The 20,165-nt window shown below is 37.6% G+C and overlaps 1 protein-coding gene across 3 annotated transcripts in view; it reads right to left on the bottom strand.

The window, feature by feature from the left end:
• Positions 1-285: 285 nt before the first annotated feature.
• daam1a (dishevelled associated activator of morphogenesis 1a) overlaps positions 286-20,165 on the bottom strand; it is a 71,840-nt gene continuing 51,960 nt past the window's right edge. For 2 of the 3 annotated variants that reach the window (XM_073812257.1, XM_065244687.2), the window contains 16 exons: positions 19,829-19,967; positions 18,378-18,436; positions 18,072-18,259; positions 17,421-17,696; positions 16,420-16,527; positions 16,274-16,300; positions 15,084-15,181; positions 12,067-12,151; positions 8,119-8,225; positions 7,466-7,554; positions 7,174-7,342; positions 6,956-7,063; positions 6,488-6,548; positions 3,099-3,230; positions 2,276-2,446; positions 286-1,653 (listed from right to left, as the gene is read on the bottom strand). In XM_073812257.1, the coding sequence (XP_073668358.1) occupies positions 1,444-1,653; positions 2,276-2,446; positions 3,099-3,230; positions 6,488-6,548; positions 6,956-7,063; positions 7,174-7,342; positions 7,466-7,554; positions 8,119-8,225; positions 12,067-12,151; positions 15,084-15,181; positions 16,274-16,300; positions 16,420-16,527; positions 17,421-17,696; positions 18,072-18,259; positions 18,378-18,436; positions 19,829-19,967 (2,027 nt within the window). In that variant the 3' untranslated portion in view covers positions 286-1,443. The remainder of the gene's footprint in view (positions 1,654-2,275; positions 2,447-3,098; positions 3,231-6,487; positions 6,549-6,955; positions 7,064-7,173; positions 7,343-7,465; positions 7,555-8,118; positions 8,226-12,066; positions 12,152-15,083; positions 15,182-16,273; positions 16,301-16,419; positions 16,528-17,420; positions 17,697-18,071; positions 18,260-18,377; positions 18,437-19,828; positions 19,968-20,165) is intronic. The other variant, XM_073812258.1, reaches the window with a different exon arrangement.

Genomic DNA, 20,165 nt, shown 5'->3' with positions numbered 1-20,165 from the left:
AAAAATCAAATGTTTAACTCTAGGGGAGCCTGAAACTGAGCATGTTTTCAAAAAATTGGAGTGTCCCTTTAAAAAAAACTATTTCTTTCATACATTTTTAGAATCTAAAGAACTTTTATTTAGGGATCCTGTGGCCTCCTGTATGCACTCTGGTGCCCCCCTAATGGGTCCTAGATCCCAGGTTGGGAACCACTGTTCTTTGTCATCGTGATGCACCAGTATTTTCAAGAATATTGCCTGTGATGCACTCGATTGATAAATAACAATAAAAAAGACACACAGAAATGAAATGACCCTCAGGGTTTATTGATTACATACTGTATCTTACATCCAAATGAATTCTTAAATAATGAAAACTAAATAAACCCAAATGACGAAAGAAAACGTACAAAGTAATACGATATTACAAAGAACTATTAGTGAAAAAGATTTAAATGGCATCTGATCAACAGGAAAATATTTATTAGCACAAAATCGCAGTGTCAAGGTCTAAGAAAAAGCCTCGGTCTGAAGAGTTAATGAGTGTATGTACATATATACAATCATAAACAAGAGAGAAACAATACAAACACGAGAAATTACAAGAATATACATGCATGACAGTTTGGTTTAAGGTGCATCACGCATCTACAGCTTTTTTAAACAAATGTTATTTTTTAACGAACCAAGGAAAGACATACCGTGTTTTATTTTCGTCATTTTGTCAAATATATTTGCAATCTAAGCTTGACCTCGGCTTTTACTGTACTTCCTGTCGGCACATTTATTACATCTGTGGCATTATAATACATTTTCATTTCAATAGCGGTTTATACATGTTTATTAGTTGTTTGATTTAAATTCCGTGCATTGTGCTTTAATAGGTGCAGTTCATCTGCACGCAATCGTGTAACAAAATAATAAACTTGGCGAAATAACTTTGTGCAAACCAATCACATACTGTAGTCCAATGCTATACCCAGCATCGCTTGCCTAAAGGTGTATCCAGACCAAATGTGGCAAAACATGGCCTGTGTATTTATGGTGTAGGTTGTACACCAACACTTTTAATTTACCAAACATATAGGACAAATATAACGTCTGAGTAACAGACATAAACTTGTGTGTCTATGTGGCTATTAGCATATAAAAGTAATCTGTGCAATGGTTTATAATGCTTTACTGACTGATAAAGCATGTAGCCCTTTCTTCTCATCTTACTGTGATCACACCCGCATCGTACAAACAACTCAACAATAACACTTTTATTATTGGAAAAGCAAAAATAAATCTCTCAGAAATATTTTGGCAACTGGAAAACGTACACTGAGCGTGTGTGGCCTGGATATCAGGATCAGAGGTAGAGCCATTCTCCGACGAACGCCACGAATACTGTACAGTTCAGACTCGAGTAGACACGGGTGTAATGTCTAGCTCTACCACCAGAGGGCGACACCCCTGATCTCAGATATCGAGTTTGGTGATAGGCCTTTCCCGACTAATCTCCGTGGTTGATTTTGCAGGACGTTTGCGGTTGTATTTCATCTTCGACAGGTCTTTGTCGAACACTTCTCCGGATCGAAGCGCAGACACCAGGTCATCAAACTCTCCGTCCTCCTCGTTGTTCTCTTTGGCCTTCCGTGCTTTTCTTTCTCTCTCACGCTGCTCCTTGAGCTGTTTAGACACAAACGTTGATTTTAGTGAACCATTGCTATACATTTTTTTAATCAATAGGAATACAATAGTACTGCCTAATGCATAGTGCAAGCTTTCACTCATTAAAAAGGTCATAATATGTAGCAGTATGTACTTCTGAGGTACTAATATGCACTCTTTAGGTCCAAAAGTGTACTTTTTGAAAGGATCAGGGTTCCCACACCTTAGTTAACTTCAAAATCAAGGACCTTTCAAAGACTTTCCAAGTCTAATACCCTCAAATTCAAGGACTAAATGTGGGGACACATTTTAAGTGAGAGCAAGGTTACATTGTATACCTTTAAAGATACATTGTTACAGTTCCCTTTCGAGGGAACTCGTGCTGCGTCACTGCGGTGACACTTTGGGGACGCCTCCAGGGGTAAGTGCGTCTGAATGTCTATATCAAATTCAAACAATGGTGAGGCTTAACGACAAAGACAGGGTGACGCGGGAGCCAGGAAGTATATCGCTATCTGAAATATTGCCAAAGACGGCGTTACAGGGACGCAGGAATTATGGCAAGGGAGACGCAGCGTCTCGTTCCCTTCTCAGGGAACAACAGTTATGTGAATGCAATGATGCTGTTTTTGAGATCTACCTGCGCCTCCATGCGTGCTCTGCGCTCCTCTTCCTCCTTGCGTCGTTGCATGTTTTCATTGTCTTGCTTGGCTTCAGTGAAGGCTTGTAGGAACTGATCGAAGATACCGAAGAACTCATCAGGCTGCATGCGTGCGGCGTCCTCTCCAAAGTGCTTCACGGCCTTCTCAAACTGCATAGAGGAGATAAGATGATAATAATAAATAATGAGTAATATACCAGATTGATTTGGACCATGCAGCTAGATCTTAGCCTTTGTACGGTTACCTATAATTCAATGCAATAAAATAAGAGACTGTAATTTCGCTATAGTGAATAGATCTTCCAACTAGAGATCAGGCTTACCGGTGTCACTTTGCCCACCCTCGAACTTAGTGTTGCCCTAAATCTGCCAGTTTAAAAACCGGCTGACAACATAAATAACACTGAACAACTTCAGTGGCTACAAAAATCCAACCCATGTGCTATTTCATGAGCATGATCAGACTGGAGGAACGTGCCTTTGAAGCGGATATCTATGGCTGATTCCGGTTAAAGATTAAAGTGCATGTTTCCGGTGGTTCCAGTGTCTACGTAGGCATCGCACTAGCCCAATAAACTCCAATGAAAGCTGTGATTTAACTTCTAGGAGTGCCAGCACAGAGAGGGAAAACGTTGGTCATTTTAGACGTTTAATAGTGACTTCAAAGCTTCTGCGAAAAGACCTTTACATGTGTCTTCGTATTTAGGCGGCCATATGGTGTGACAAACTTTGCTGTGTTCCAACTTCTCATAAACCTTCACATTTACAGTATAACCTGATCATGTTCAGCTGTGGTTCTTACCAAATCCTTGGCCTCCTGAAGAGTGTCCTCCACATCAGAGAAACTGAAACCAGCCACTGTGATGAACTGACTGACAACGGACACAAACTTATCCCCGTAGATCTGAGGTTGACCCCTCTGATACTCCAGCTCCTGTTGAGAGAAAGACCGAGAACTTTAAAGATGGAGAGATGCAGACGGTAGCATAACAGAGTTATGTGTAGTGAGTTCAGCAGAAAATTACAAACAGGTTCCACGTCCAAAATGTAAAAAAATAAATCAATGGAAATCAATGAATGATTGGCTGATTTCAACTTTATTTATATAGCACTAAAAAAACAAATTCTATATCAAAATAGGGAAATTATATGACAGGAACTTATATGACACTTGATTTCAAATATCAACATTGGCGTTCAGAGATCATAGACCCTGCCTTTAACATTAATGCAAACTCACGACACAGAGAAGACATCCACAGCTGGTGCTCTTAAAATGAATGCACATGCATTAAAACCTTTTTTAAGATTCCTCTTTTTTAAGAGATTTTAAAATGCATTAAAATGTAGCTTCAAAAACTTGAAAGGTTAAAAGGTATTTTTTAGGGCTGGGCATAGATTAATCTAGATTAATCTCATACAAAATAAAAGTAATTTTTGAATAATATATGAGTTTGTGATGTGTGCAAATATTATGTATATTTAAACAGACACACATACATATATATATATATATATATATACTTTTAAGAAATGTTTTATTTAAATATAGTTTTTTATTTATATATAATTTAGAATATATAAAAATATTAATAAATATATATATAGATGAAAATGTTTCTTACATACATACATGAATATGTTTGTATTTATATATACACAATTATTACACACAGCACAAACTCATTTGTTATGCAAAAAATCACTTTTATTTTGTATGAGATTAATCTAGATTAATCTATGCCCAGCGCTAGTATTTTTGCATCCCTGCACTGCAAAAAATGATTTTCAAGAAAGAACATTCTTAGTATTTTTGTCTTGTTTTCAGTAAAAATATCTGAAAATCGTTAAATTAAGATGCTTTTTCTTGATGAGGTAAACGACCCAAGAAAATAAGTCTAGTTTTTAGACCAAAAATATCAAATGTAAGTGATTTTGTGCATAAAACAAGCAAAAAGATCTGGCAATGGGGTAAGCAAATTTTTCTTGAATTTTTCTTGAATTTAGTGTTTAAGAAAAAAATTCAAGATTTTTTTGCTTGTTTCATGCATAAAATAACTTAAATTTGATATTTTTGGTCTAAAAACTAGACGTTTTTTCTTGGGTCGTTTTGCTCATTAAGGAAAAGCATCTTAATTTAAAAAAATTTAGATGCTATTTTTGTCTTGTTTTCAGTAAAAAAAAAAAAATGTTTTTCTTGAAAATCTTTTTTTGCATTGTGTAACTAACATACTACTCATCATCTACCTACCTCTCACCTAGAACACATCTAGCAAGGCCTTTGTCCCTCCAAATTTATTTTCACAAGCACCAACTATTTAGTCTACATTACACTTAAAACCTTTAGATCTTCAAACTGTATGCTGTATTCTTCATAAAGTTTTCAAAAGGCCTGTGTTTATTACCTATAATATATTGCCTAAATAGGCATCAAACAAAAATATTTTTATAGCCCTCAGACAAGCAAAAAATCATATACAAAACATATTTTATTTAGCCTTCAAACAAGCAAGAAAGTTTCCTATATAGCCTTCAAACATACATTTTTTTTTTAAAGCCTAGGGGTGTGACGACATCTAGTGTGACGTGTGAGATTAATTATGTCACAAGATTTCTCGTGAAGGTGAAATGCTTTCCGTTTCTCAGACAAAAGGCTGCATCCTTCGGAGGTCGCATTTGTAGACTGCATACTGTCTTATTACAGAATATTAACAATTATACAGGTTAACCATTATATTTAGTTAATCGTAAATTGTTGTAATATGCTCATGACTTTTTTTACAAACATAACTGAAATAAACAAGGCTTGATGACGTATGCCTGCATATGTGACCTCCGGAGGATGCAGCTTTCCATTTGAGAAACGTCCACTGTCTCCTGATATCACTGTAGAGTTTAGTTTATGGCTAAACGTTTTACAGGGAATGCATTATATTCTATCTTGTACTGTGTGTGCTTTTTTGTTTGGGTTTCCAATAATGTTCGTTTGGGAACTCAAAGTCTGAGACGCATGTGTTTGTCTGTTAATCAGTGTCAGATGTTGAAGTGTCTCAGCAGATTAATCCCTTCACTCGGAGTTTACATGATTTAATATCTGCATGTTCTTGCTCAAGAATGACAGCTGGCTGTATCATTTTTATTGTTAAAATTGGACAAATATTAAAGATTCAAATGGATTTAAACGTTTGGCTAAAAATAAGCATTTCTCCATCTTAAGTGCCAGTAAAGATAACATCCTCAAGACGAGGCCACTAGCGCCCTCTGCAGGCATTTGTTATAATAGGCTACATACTTTTTATTACATGGGCTACATATAAATATATAATATAAATGTGTTTGTTAATGTAATGTTGTTTAATATAACTTGGTTTTGATACCAATTATTTTTGCAATGCCATTATAATGTAATTGTAAAGGTTATTGCGCACTTATTACAAAAAAATATTACTTTATTATTAACTCTTTCCCCGCCATTGACGAGATATCTCGTCAATTAAGAGAAAACGCTTCCCCGCCAATGACGAGATTTTCCGTCTTTCCGCAATACCGCTATTATCCACCAGGTGGCGCCCTTCCGCAACTTTTTAAAACTGGAAGTATTGCCCTATGGCAAGCTGCTGCATGTCCGTGTCTGTTTTAAAGATCGCTCTGCATCTGATCTCTATCAAAAGTCCGTCATAAAAATGGAATTATCTCTGCTTTTTGCTCAAAATATGGTGTTTTTGCAAAAACCTACCCATATTCAAAAGCTGATTGCAAAAGAACCACTAAAGGTAGGATGAAACGTTTTTTTTTTGTTTGAAAGCAGAGGGTCTGTTCTTTCATTTGGTATATTGTATGTTTATATATTTAAAGAAGAAAATTTTCTGGAAGGCATTAAACTTTGGTGAAAATCATGAAAAACGCTGGCGCTGGCTGGCAACTTTTTTTAAAAACGCTGGCGGTGAAAGAGTTAATTAGCAAAATAATTGTTAGGGACAGTCAAACATTAGTGAAAACATTTCAAAATAATGTGATTTCAGTTTCCTATTCATACATTTTCTCATTGAGGATTTCTTAAAAAAGTGTAAAAATCTTGTCTCGTCTCGTGAATCCAGTCTCATGTCTCGTCTCGTGTAGTAAGTTTCCTGTCACAATTAAAGCCAATATTAAAGTTTGTCTTATCTATATAATAGAGAGAATGTCACTCACCGTCTCTACGCTTTTTAAACCAGAACGCAGGTTGTTTATATCTTTCTCCAGCTCAGTCAGGCTGAGAATGAAAGATTGGAGATAAAAATCACGAGACAATGTTTAATTGGACAATAAGAGAATTAAATAGAAGATTAAAGTCTCCTTTTTAATTTTAACACACAACACATCTTTATACAGCTTTGACCACAGCTTTTGATCTTGTGATGGTCCTGCAACAACACTGCCATGAAACAAACAGCTAGTTTGAACTAAATCTAATGCCTTACACTAACTACTGTTAAGTATCACTAAAATCAAAAAGATATGATTGGTTGTTTGGAGTGCTGTTTCAGAACCAACAAGACTATTGATCTAGAGACAACCACACATTACTGTGTTACTCGTTACATAATCGTTTTGATCCATAGAAGCTCTTAAACATCTTACATGGGTGCAGTAGAGTAAACTAATGGTTTAAGGGCTTACTTGACTTTGGCTGCTTCTGGAACGCTCTGCAGATCTTCACGAATCAAGGCGACTTTAGGGTACTTCTGCTCAAAAATGGTTATCAGGTAGTGTAGCAGAGTGATGTTCCTGAAGACACACACACATGACCTCCAGCATTAATATTTATTCAAACCGCCTAAAAAGGTTCCTGTTTTTTATTTGCAAACGTCTTAATGGCACCTAAATTCCCCTCTTACTTGTCAATGCTGGACTTGGTGTCAGCGATCTTATTGAGGGAGGAAACTTTGAAGCCGTAGGCATTGCCCCTCTGTCCTTTGTTCATGTAGTTGCCAAATGCCAACACAACCTCCAGGAGCTGTCTGAGGTTCCTGCTCTGAACAACCTCCTTAGATGCTTTACTGAGAGCTGTGGGTAATAAAATCATCTTTAGTTTTCCATCTTCATCCAACATAACATCAGTATATCATCCTAACACTACAAATCTGTGGTGTATAGAAGAAAACTGTGCAGATTCATCACAAACAATACCTTCCACTTTGGGTTTGATTTCTGCTACTCTTTCCACGAATTTCTTCTTGAAATAAAGAGACTGCAGTCTTTGCTGGTAGTGGTTGATTCTGTAATTGAAAGGGGAATTGAAATGAAATTTAAATTATTGTATATGATTATATCAAGACACATATGATATTGGCCTTGACACAACATGCTTCATCTGTCTGCCAGTGTTTGACAATTACTTTTGAAAACACTATAATAATGAATTACAATGTAACAAAAGTCTTAAACATTAACAGTCAATTAAATTTTTTTTTGTCCAATTTCCTTTAATAAAAATAAGCCCTAGATCAAAAGTAACATGTTTATTTCTTGTCCAAGAATGTCTCTTTTAATCCACCCACTCTTTGTGGCTTTTGTATTTATGTCTTTGTTGTCTAGCATTCCAAAGAGTTTAGTAAATTAAGAGGCACAGTATGAAGAGATCTCAAAAATATTTTCAACCCTATTTAAAGTGCCTCACTGAATTCTGGGGCTTATCCCAAGAGAAATTGCTCCAAATTCAACATCTTAAGAGACCAGAGAAGCCAAGAAAGAGCATCACCCTGAACAACATTTTCCCACGTACAGTATATTTGAGCGGATCAGTATCAGCGTTTTCAAACATCTGATGTCTATGCCGTTACCTGCTCATCTCATAAAGGAAGCGATCGGCCTTTGCCATCCGCTCGAGCTCGTGCTTGTGCTCCTCCAGAAGGTCCACATCACTTTTCTCTGGCACGAACTTCAACAGCTGCAGGGGAGGAGAGAGACAAAGCATTCTTTAGCTGCGTATTGAAAAGCCCAGGCAATTGGGTCGTGGAGTTCCTGTAGCTCAATTGGTAGAACATTGAGTTAGGAACACAAAGGTCATGGGTTCAATCTCCAGGGAACACACACTGGAAAAAACTGTATAGACTGAATGTACTGTAAGTTGCTTTGAATAAAAGAATCTGCCAAATGCATAAATCTAAATAACTTTTTTAGTGAGCTGATAACCACAAGGTTGCTGGTTCAATACCCACATGGTTAAACATGTATCACTGACATGTCATGGTTTTAAAATCGTTGGGGTATCCAGTGCTGTTGCAGTAAAATTGACAAATTAATGTTTTTTTTATTTTACTACATTGACTATGCCAATAGATAAGATAATAGATTACATGTAAATGCATGATTTAAATACAGGAAACGCAGCATGATGAGGACATCTGACGTTTTTGAGCGTGTCCTTTTACATGTGAATGAGCTGATGAAATGCACTGATCGACATAATGGTGGTTTGTTGAAACTGAAACTCAGTTGTGCTGTCAATTGCTTTGTCTCGCTTTCTCTATGCACTAAATGGCAGTGCCGTGGTTGGATAGTGCAGATTAAGGGGCGGTATTATTAAAATAAGATCCCCTTTCCACGTCACATCAGAGCGAAATTTAAATAACCTATTTTTTCACATACTTGCAGAGAATGGTTTACTTAAAGTTACTGGTTAGTTCCTATTCACATTTCTAGGTTGATAAAAGCACTGGGGACCCAATTATAGCACTTAATCATAGATAAAGTCAGTTTTAACTCTTTCCCCGCCAGAGTTTTACAAAAAAGTTGCCAGCCAGCGCCAGCATTTTTTATGTTTTTTTTTTTTAGAAAAATGTAATGCCTTTAAAAAAATAAAACGTTTTATTCTACCTTTATTTGTTCTTTTTTATTACCTCTCAAATATTGGTAGTTTCTTTAGGGTCTTATCTAGTGAAACGATTGTCATTTTTGACACGAAAGATAAAAAACATGCACTTTTAAACCACAACTTCTCGTCTTCCTCCGGTCCTGTGATGCGCCAGTGCGACCTCATGCAAACGTCATCACGTCAAGAGATCACGGATGACATATGCGAAACTACGTCCCAGTGTTTACAAGTGTGGAAAAAGAGGACCGTTCCGACGTTGTTGTATGTCAAATGATACTAATTAATGTTTGTGTGTCAGTTTATTGGTTAAAATGGTCCGCAAATGTGCGTTTCATATATGTAACAAGTGACTTTTCTATGTCATTACGCAATTACGTGAGGTTGCTCTGGCTCGTCACACAGCCGGAGGAAGAGGAGAAGTTGTGGTTTAAAAGTGCATTTTTTTTATTGCCAAAAATGACAATCGTTTCGCTAGATAAGACCCTTATGCCTCATTTGGGATCGTTTAGAGTCCTTTGAAACTCCGTTGAAAAAAACTGTTAAGTGTTGAGTTAAGTGTTAAGTGTTGGGTTCCATTTAAGTCCATTAAAATGAGAAAAATCCTGGAATGTTTTCCTCAAAAAACATAATTTCTTCTCGACTGAACAAAGAAAGACATCAACATTTTGGATGACATGGTGGTGAGTAAATTATCTGGATTTTTTTTAGAAAATTTACTATTCCTTTAATTGACGAGTTATAGGGCAGGAAAGAGTTAAGATAAATGACGAGTACTACATCATGCGAGGGAATTGACAAAGTTATCTATCAACTGGTGGTGTGGACACTAATAGTGTTATAGTTAACAATATTAGGAATAGTATTTTCCAGTGTTTAATCAGTGTGCCTTATTTTGATTGGTTGATCAACATGTGATGTCCATTCCAGTGGATGCAGGGTCTGAAGGGGTTAAAATTTGAACAACTCTTAACAACCCCAAAAAAAAACCTTATCAGCAATTCCATGCAAATGTCTTTCCATGACAAAATCAGTTTTTACCCAATGTTTTTAACAGTACTGATATCTCGGATGTCAATATTTGGCTTAAATATCAGTGCAACGTTTTCAAACTATTTTAAAGGGGGAGTTCAATAGTATTTCATGCATTCTGACTTATTATCACAGTTTAAGAGTTGGTTTCCTCATGCTAAACAAATGCAAAGTGTCAAAAAAGCAGTTGGATGCGTTACAGTGCATTTCATTTTTTTCGATTACTGGTCCAGCTGATGTTTCAGGTGTACGCTATACATATCACTTCTTTTTTATGGGCACTTCCCCTGGAAAACCACGCCCAGTGAGAGCCGAGGATGCGACAGCGTTGTTTTATATCAAACTCAAAAATGGCACGAAAGAAGTGTATTTTTGCATGTAAGGAGAAGAAAGCCATCATTATGGAGACAATGGATAGTTTGTTTATCCAAGGTTGCGTTTGTTTACCACTGGATTTCATTGAAAAGTCCCAACTGGGTCATGAGTTGCATGCGGTAAGTAAGACTTCTGTGTTATGTTTGAAATAGACGCGTAAGTGCATATTATATAAATGACATGAACCTGTAGAGAATCATTAGTTACCCAGTGAGTGTTATATAAAGTGCTGACTCGTGACTCGCTCCTCCCGCAGTTTGTAACTCCTCCTTTCGAATTTTTCATACGTTATCGGAAAAAAAATCTGTAAAGCTAATCTGTCTTTTATAAATCTGATAAAACGAAAGACTCTTCAGAGATATGAAGGATGTAATACTACTCTATAGGTACTCCAGATTAATATCAGATTAGCAGAAACAGCGTGTGTGGTATGGACGCTTTAATTTTCCATAGTTTGGTAAGTGTAGCTTTGCAAAAGTCACATCAATGTTGTTTCTTTCTCATCAATGTGCACATAAATTCAAATAAAATAAAAATTATTTGTTTTTGAAGAGCTGTCCCTTCTTCATTTGTTGGTTAATTATTGCTTCTGGTTTGTGCCTTTTAAATCACAGGATTCATCCAAAGTATGTTGCCTCCTCAAAACTTTATTGTCACATCCATAAAACATGTATATTTCCCTTATCTAAAATAGAAAACATGAGTATAGACTTTTATTTTCTGATGTCTGGACTCTATCACCAGGAGTTTAAGAAAATATGAAAAGATGGTGTAATATTTTTTACATTTTGACCAAAAATGTTACAACCATAATTGCTCTTATGATTAAGCCGCTGTTAGTGCATCCCTACATTGTGGCTTCATCCCAACATGCATACATTCATTGAATATTTATAAAATAACTCTCTAATTAGGGCAAGATTACAATAACAGGAATCCTGATGGCCAATAAATGCCTTTTCAGACCATTTGGAAGACATTACGATTACTAGCAAATTGAATGTTCTTATAAAAGGATGTGCTTTAAAGGTTATAGAGGGTAAGACATGCAAAGCTGCATTTTATTAGCAAAAAAGCTACATGATCGGGATTTAATTATGCTACAAACAGACTTGATTTCAGACGCCAGCGCTCAGGAAACACAACAGACATCTACAGGCATGTGAACGGTGGGTTTATCTAAAGCGTGTGTTTGCTGGTGCACGGCTTTGGTGTGTTTTACATTTCTAATGTATTGTTATACAAACTTTAATTTCACCGTCATTTACAATCACAGAAATGCAAGGAAGAAAAATTGCTTTTGCAAAACAATAATTACATGCTGAGTGAAACCGCTGGGTTTATGTGATTAAACACGGCACGCGTGCAGACGCTGTATCAGCTAATCACAGATTTCAAACACGTGACGTCAATGCACCGCAGTCAAACAGGTTTGTTTTGGACATACGCCACTTTGAGTTATGAGTCAAACAGTGAGATAAGTGACAAAGTATGTGCTGATTTTTCTCACTTGCTCAAGCATATCCTTGGGTAGATCTTCCTGTTCATCCATAGTCAGTATAGCTCTCTTGATCTCTTCATTGGAAAGCTTTAACCTGCATAAATAAAAAATATTTTTGTGGAATCAGTGTTACTTTGTGGTATTTATGGGTAAATCTCAAAGAAATGTCTAGGTCATATTTGTCACAGAAGAAAATAGGAAATTAGACTTGAAGCAAATGAATAGAGCTCATATTAACTTGCATTAACTATTGAATGTTACTCATTCATATAATGACCATTAATATTGAACATTAAACTAGTGATATTTCTTTACATTTTCTATACACAGAGGTCAAATTCATTGCATTTTCCTGTTCTTTTTTGATAGGATATATCGGCCATTACTATAGGCTGTTTTTAAACTATTGACCGATAGCAATTATTGTCCGATATATCGGTACATCTCTACAAATGAAGCAATTTTAGGAAAACTGTGACTAAATCTGTAAAAACCCAGTTATGTGTTATACATGAAATCATGCTACATAATATAAGGAACGTTCTGTGAAAATAAAACACTGATCTCTTGACTACGTTGACTAAGTAAGGTCATGTCAAAGATTAAAATCAATGTATAGAAACCAACAACTTTTCGGGCCATATCATACACCCGGCGCAATGCGCGACACAAGTGTCTTATTTCAACCCAGCGAAATTATCATTTTCACGTTTAGCGCCACGTTGTTTAAATAGCAAATGCATTTGCACCCAATTTTGCACACATGAGCGTTCTGGTCTGAAAGCAACTAAAATAGACTACGCCGTTGACCAACTAAAACCAAGTCTAAAGTCAATGGCGCAATATTGTTTTTGTTATTTAAAGAGCGCTTTAGTAATATGCGCCTACAAACAGGACAACAACAAATGTTTGCTTATCACACACATGGATGCGCAGCAGCACACAAATGTTTTTAAATATGAAAAATTTAAGGATTCAAATATAAAAGATTATTGAGTCTCTGGGACATAAATGAGGAACAATGATGAGATGTTGGATGGCGTAAAGAGCTGCTTCACCTGTAGCCTGGTAAGTAATTGCATGTTTTTCTTTAAACAAATGCATCTATTTTTAAATGTTTTTTAAATGTGTGTCTTATGCTAGTTTCAACCCGGCGCAATTATCATTTTCACGTTTAGCGCCACGTTGTTAAAATTTTGGGGCCCGTGGGCGTTCTGGTCTGAAAGCAACTATTTTGAGGCAACTAAAATAGACTACGCCATTGACCAACAAAAACATGGTCTAAAGTCTAAACTCAATGGCACAATATTGTTTTTGTTATTTATTGAGCGCATTAGAAATATTCGCCTACAAATAGGAAGGCAACGCAGGTTTGCTTATCACACACATGGATGCGCAGCAGCACACAAATGTTTTTAAATATGAAAAAGTAAAGGATTGAAATGTAAAAGATGGTTATTGAGTCTCTTGGAAATAAATGAGGACCGATTATGAGATGTTAGAAGGTGTAAAGAGCTGCTTCACATGTAGCCTGGTAAGTAATTGCATGTTTTTCTTTAAACAAATGAAAATATTGCATCTATTTTTTTTTTAAATGCTACCCCATGGATTTGTTGTATATGATGACTTTGTACCTGTGGATATGCTGAGATGAAAAACTTTATGCTTTTCAAAACCCTCACGGCGCTGTCCAAGTGCTGAAACGTTTTGCAATCGGCTCTCGACACGCTTGTAAAATCTCATGTTTGTTACAAATAAAGTTTTTTGAGAGTACAAACTTTTCTTTCATATTGTAAATTATTTTTTGAGTTTACACTGATCATCAAGGCTATCCTTCCATACACAGCAATTAAAAGCCTGTTAATTTTACTTCCATGACTGAAAGAAAACGACTTTTAAAAGGTTTTAATACAAAAAATACAAATTCTTAAACAGGGGGTCCTTATCCTGAGCTTAGTTTTTCAGTTTACATATTCCGCCATCTAAATAGGAAATAGGCATGGCTCGAGCGCAACTGGCTTTTAAAGGGGATAAGAGCTGAGACTATCATTGGTTTATTGAACGTTATGCCCAAAACACTCCCATTACTCATTACGAGAATAGGAACAACCGTTTAAGACTATGTGCTCGGCGCACAAACCATTTTTCCTGTCGATAAATTAGCAAAAGTGGATTCGGACACGCTGGCTATAGACAATGCGCTTATATCGATAAAATAGGGCCCTTAATCTCAAAATTATATTTCACAGATTCATATAAAATGTTTGCTTTATTTATTGTAACAGTATTGAAGATAATGTTTCTAAGGTCTTCATAATAGGATGATGTGCTTAATTGTCCTGAAAAGCACTCTCACAATGCAAATCAAATCACAGTAGTGCCTAAAATTGTCTTCATTTTCATTCTGGCATTAAATATAATCCTGACACTTCTTGCTGATCTCATACAACACAAAAGACACAATCCGACTCTGTTTGTGCAGGATCATTGCATTCATACAAGTCTATTCACAGAAACAGGTGTGGTTTACAATAAATGTGTGATATTATCAACAATCAAAAAAAAAAAAAAAAACGTAATGCCAAAGCAGCATGAGGCTCTTATATGGCCTGAATAAATGTTTATGGATGCAGGAAAAGTTTGGAATAGCTGAATTCCACAGCTGTGAACTTATGGGAGAGATCGCAGACGTCTCTGTTTTTTGCTGCTGCTATGGCAACCTGTGATGATACACGTATAAAGATCCTGGCTAGCATCATCTTATTAATGACACCGAATAAAACGCTTGGCTGCAACGTGTTTTAAACACATCGTCAACCGTGACAAACGATCCTCCTTTAAAATGAAAAAAAAAATTGATGGCTTAAATAAATAAAGGATTGTTCTACGGTGAAGTCATGCAGAAAACTTTGAACTTATTTCTGTGAACAAAACTTAACTGTTGAAAGATGGTGTCAGTGCCCATGAGACTCATAACAGAAAAACAGCAAAACAGATGCATTATGTTTCAAAGCCGTTTCACTCACTTCGAAAGGAGGATGTTGCAGTTTTGTGCACGTCGACCGTCAATGACGGAAAGTTCTCTGGTCTTTTTAGACGTCAGCGTGTCATCTTCAGTTTCTTTCTGTAGAAAGACAAACACTACGGTCAGCATCAATGTCAAAGACAATTTAAGGCAACATGAAATCATCAGGTGGTTGTGAAGGGGGAGTTTAAGGTAATTACTCAAAAAGATAAATAACACATGAGTGTACCAGACATACAGAGGTATAACACATTTACCCATCACTAAACAAGCATGTGCAATACAGACTGCAATAAATAGCGTGTGAGCTAAAAGTATGGGGGGGGGAGAAAGGGCGGAGCGGATTCGATCCAAGAACATGGGGGATATTTGTTTTTAAGTTCGAGGAAATCTGTCTTCTTTACTGTTGTATAAACTCCAGCTGCATGCAAAACTGACCGCATGCCACATAACCGACTGAACTAATTACAAACAGAGACGTTTTGAAATGTATGCTATTAAACTGAAACAGGTTATTTGGTTCAAAAGCTTACCAAGTTAGGGGCCAGTCACACCAATAGCGTTTATGGCAGTTGCAGGCGCCTTTTTTGAATGATATTCTATGGGCAGGGCGCGTTTGCGCGCTGTTTATGCGCGCCGAGCGCCTTGCGGTGTTTTGCCGCCTGCCGCGCACGCGTTTTTGAAGGAGCGCTGAGAGCGGAGAAGCGCCCGACGTCATTCGTGTCTTTCCATTGTCCAATCGAATGAGGGGAGAGGCGGGCCTTACGTTGTGGTCAGGGAAGTTTACAGTTGCTTTGAAGAACCGGACTCCACTCGCTCACTCTCTCCTGCGTGTTTGTGCACCTCTCACCCTCAAACAAGGTCAGAGCAAGCGTCCTCTTTTTAAAGTTTCTGCTGATATGACAGTTAACAGCAAAAGAGCGCTCACGCTTCAATATTTGATTGACAAGACAGCTGACTCGGTGGTTGCTTAGCAATATGAAAAGCCGCGTCGCACTGCTCTTTTTTTAAAAAAGGCAGTGCGTCGCGCCTTGCGTTTGCAAGCGTTTAAAGCGCTTTTGGTGTGACTGCAGCCTTATACTATAAAAGGCTTTAATGGTAAATGATTACCATATTCATTTACCATATTTACATGGTAGTGCTCATACTGTGCTATGAGGTGCCACCAAGCTAAATTAAAAAAAAACTTACCCGTTTAAAGTTATTGAACAGAAAATCCTTTATGGCAAGCAAGGAGCAGGAAAGTTTTGGTTAGTTTAGGATATATGTTAAAGGGCAGGTGTGAACAGTGACTAAATACAAGAGATAGAAATTCAAGCAAAGGAGGTTTTTGGTACCTGTTGTCTCTGGTAGGCTGAGAATGTTTTCTCAATATCCTCCAAGTCCAAAAGTTTGAAAACATTTACATCATCCAGTTCAAGCCACACTGTACCATCCAGTTTATTCTGAGACACAGAAATGAAAAATAAACACATTATGGTACACAATAATAGGGCTACATGACTGACATGTAGATTTAAATGAACTCTGATGTTACTGCTCAGTTGGTGCGGATCATTCAAGTAAGTGTAAATGCTGTGACCCGTATCTTGGTGCATTCAACACAGATCCAAGACATCTAACGAAGCAAGCATTGTGTTGGATGGTCTGCTAAATATGTTACAAGATACACGTCATAAAAATTGACAAATCAGGGGTGCATTTCTCAAACAATGACGTAATATAAATATATTCATCCACACACATATACATCGGTCCAGCGGCACACGATTCATTTTAATTGCCTAATTTAATTGTGTAAAGGGGGTCGCCCACCGGGCGCGCAGCTCAGCGGCGCACCGTTAAAAAAAAAAAAAAACGAACACATTGTTTTCTATGAGTATACGCACACCGGCGCCGCGCCGTCCAGCTACGACTCAGGAAGTTGCTCAAATCCCTGTCGCGCCACAGAGCACCACTCACATAGTTTAACATTAAATAACATCATATTTGTCCCAAACCAATAACGATTAAAACTGGCTGATAACGTATATTTTGCATTTTGAAGTAGACGCTATCTGCCAAAGCTTGCGCTATTTAATGCACTTCCGGTTTACGATATCTCCGAGTTGTCCTAGACGCGACTCGACACAACGTGGCGCGGCACTGAGCTGCGCGTCCGTTGTGCGACCCCCTTAAGTGTATTGGTTGGTATACGTGTTTTACGGGGACATGAATAGTTTATAATGACATGTTTATTAAGCTATAAACATGGTTTACGGGGACATAGGAGAGAGAGAGAGAGGGAACAAAACAATTCATTGCGCAGCCCTATCCATCTTTATGGACATTAACTCACTTCACTGATTTTGGTCCAGTTGAAAGACTTGAGCGGATTGGACGGCTGAGGGATGTTTTTCGTCTTCAGCTTGGACATGAGACCAGGAGGAGGTGGAGCACCAAAGTTTGGCATGCCTGGTGGAGGTGGTGGTCCACCGGGTGGAGGAGGAGGAGGTGGCGGGACTCCGCCTGGAGGTGGTGGAGGAGTAGGAAGTCCAGCCGCACTTGGAGGTGGAGGCGGAGCACCACCGGGGGCCAATGGAATTAGAGGAGGGCCCCCTGGAATACTTGTCCTCTAAAAAGACCCAAAAGTGTCTCGAAATGTTAGTGTGACTACGGGTTGAAATTAAAAACATTGTTTGTTCCAATCCCCGTCAAGCTGCCTACCCAGACAGCATTTTTGGTACCAAAGCTGCGCACCCACTTACCTGGCTGATTTAGCTCTCTCATTTTAGCCACTTGTTTAGACGAACAGCCAAAAGTTGCCTGAACTGACAAGTGCATGAAGCACACCTAAACCCAACAAAGCATACCTAACTAACTTGGCCAGACTTGGAGACCTGCTAACCATCTTAGGACGGGTTTTAAAGTAAACAAGTTTGCATCTTATGTTTCAAGATCATCAGGGATTGGAACAAGCCTTTATTGGATGCGTGTGCATGTAACATACATTGCTCATCTCATGAAGCCTCGCGGACAGTTCAGCCGCTTGCTGTTTAGCGAACCGGTGTTCACTGCATTCCTTCTCTAGTTTTTCTTTCATCTTATTGAGGGTTTGCATCATATCTTCCTTCTCTTGTGATTTCGCATCACACTCCCTCTCCTTCTTCTCCAGCTTCTGCTGAAGTTCATTATGTTCTGCAATTCAAGCCAGAAAAACATAAAAACTAATCAAAATGCACCACAGCACAAAGCTTCAGTATTTGATAGCATCCTCGCCTTGTCTCATATTTGACTCATAAAAGGCTCTGTGTACCTTTTCTCATTTTTTCTGCTTGCTCTTTCCATTGCTTCACTTCATTCTCATTCACCAACCTGTTAAAGAGAGAGTAGTGTTGGTATACAGTTACATATATGCATTTGGCAGACGCTAGTTGCAGTACATTCGAGGAATACACTGGTAGCTCATTTGTAAAAACCAAAGAATTCTGGTGTGTTAAATGTTAGGTGAGGTGAAAGATGCTCCTGTCCCCTTAAGCCATGAGGTCTTTAAATTGAAAGCAAGTCCAAATTTAGGACGCCGCTGTTACATTAGATCAAACCGCAAATGTTTTCCATATGCATTCTGCATTTATTTGTATTTCACTAAAACCGTCCCAGACAGCAGTGTCTCACTTTTAAATAATCCCATTCTGAATGAAGACACAAAGACGTGTTTACTTTAACTCTTGGAGCTCTGAAAGGAAGCATTTTCCCAGTCTGTAGATACATAGAGCTCTATGACTGTCATGTTAACACAATGGAGGGGTCTGTGGAGACTTTTATCCACAAGACACTAAAATCTATAAACAGCCTGATGCCTTTATACGATATAGAGAGATTAAATACTATAAGGGCCAACACGTTGCATGGTTCAAAATAGCGCGTGGATTATGGATGAGAGATTATATTTTTCATTTTCTAAGTAAGTATTATAGGCTCAGGGTATTAATAACTAAGAAACATTTAAATATGAGAAATTAGAGCACAGGAGCACACTACAGTTCAAAATTACTCCATGATGTACTCACCCTCAAGAAAAACGAGACCATAATCTTTCAGACGAGCACATTTGGAGTTATTTTAGTAATAATTATAATGGTAGAAAACAGGGATCAGGGAACAACTTCTGACTTGAAACCCCCAAAAAGTGCATCCATCCTTTACAGCATTAATCCACACGACTCCAAGGGGTTAATAAAGATCTTCTGCAGGTAATCGATGTGGTTTTGTAAGAAAAATATCCATATTTCAAACTTTCAAAATTTTAATAACTAGTTTCCAGTAATGCCATCTTGGACTCGTGATTTACGAGAGAGTTTTAACGTAGTGAGCGTTGGGTGCCATGGGTACGTTGTGCAGTGATTTTTATGAATAGCGTGAGTCAAAGATGGCATCGTTACCAGAAGCTAGTTATTACAGTTTATAAAGTTTAAAATATGGATATTTTTCTTACAAAATTGCATTGATTACACACAAAAAACTTTTATTCATTCCTTGGAGCCTTGTGGATTACTTCTGTGAAGTAGGGATGCAGTTTTTTGGGCATCAGAAGTTGTTCTCTAAGCAAAGTTATTTACTAAAATAACTCAAAATTTGTATGTCTAAATATAATAGACATATTTATCTTATCTTGAGGGTGAGTAAATCTTATATATGGATTATGAATTATTATTATTATTATTATGAATTCTTGGACCATCCTGAGGTCATCCACTCTCTACTCACATTCGCACCACGTTCTTCACGTTGAAGTTCTCCAAAGGTGCCACATCAGGGTCATGACCTTTTTCGTTCTGTAGGACGATCTGCTGGACGATCCGGTCGAGAAGGAGCCAGTAATGAACCGTGTTCCCGTTTCGTTTATCTGCGAGCAAAGAGCAGAAATGAATGATCCAGAACACACTACACAGCCATATCAAAAACCATATCAAAAACCAAAGGCTATTGTGATACTACGGCGGTTTCTCAAACTTTTTCTGCCATTCCCAACTTTGTATGTAGATAAGGGCTCTGAGCCCCACCGGTCCCCAATCGCCCCACCAAAATAGTAATCATCTAGGCT

The sequence above is a fragment of the Paramisgurnus dabryanus genome, chromosome 17 (assembly GCF_030506205.2).
Source record: "Paramisgurnus dabryanus chromosome 17, PD_genome_1.1, whole genome shotgun sequence".
Taxonomy (NCBI): Eukaryota; Metazoa; Chordata; class Actinopteri; order Cypriniformes; family Cobitidae; genus Paramisgurnus; species Paramisgurnus dabryanus.
Note: the sequence above shows the minus strand (reverse complement) of the source record. Positions and strands in the feature narration are given on the sequence as shown.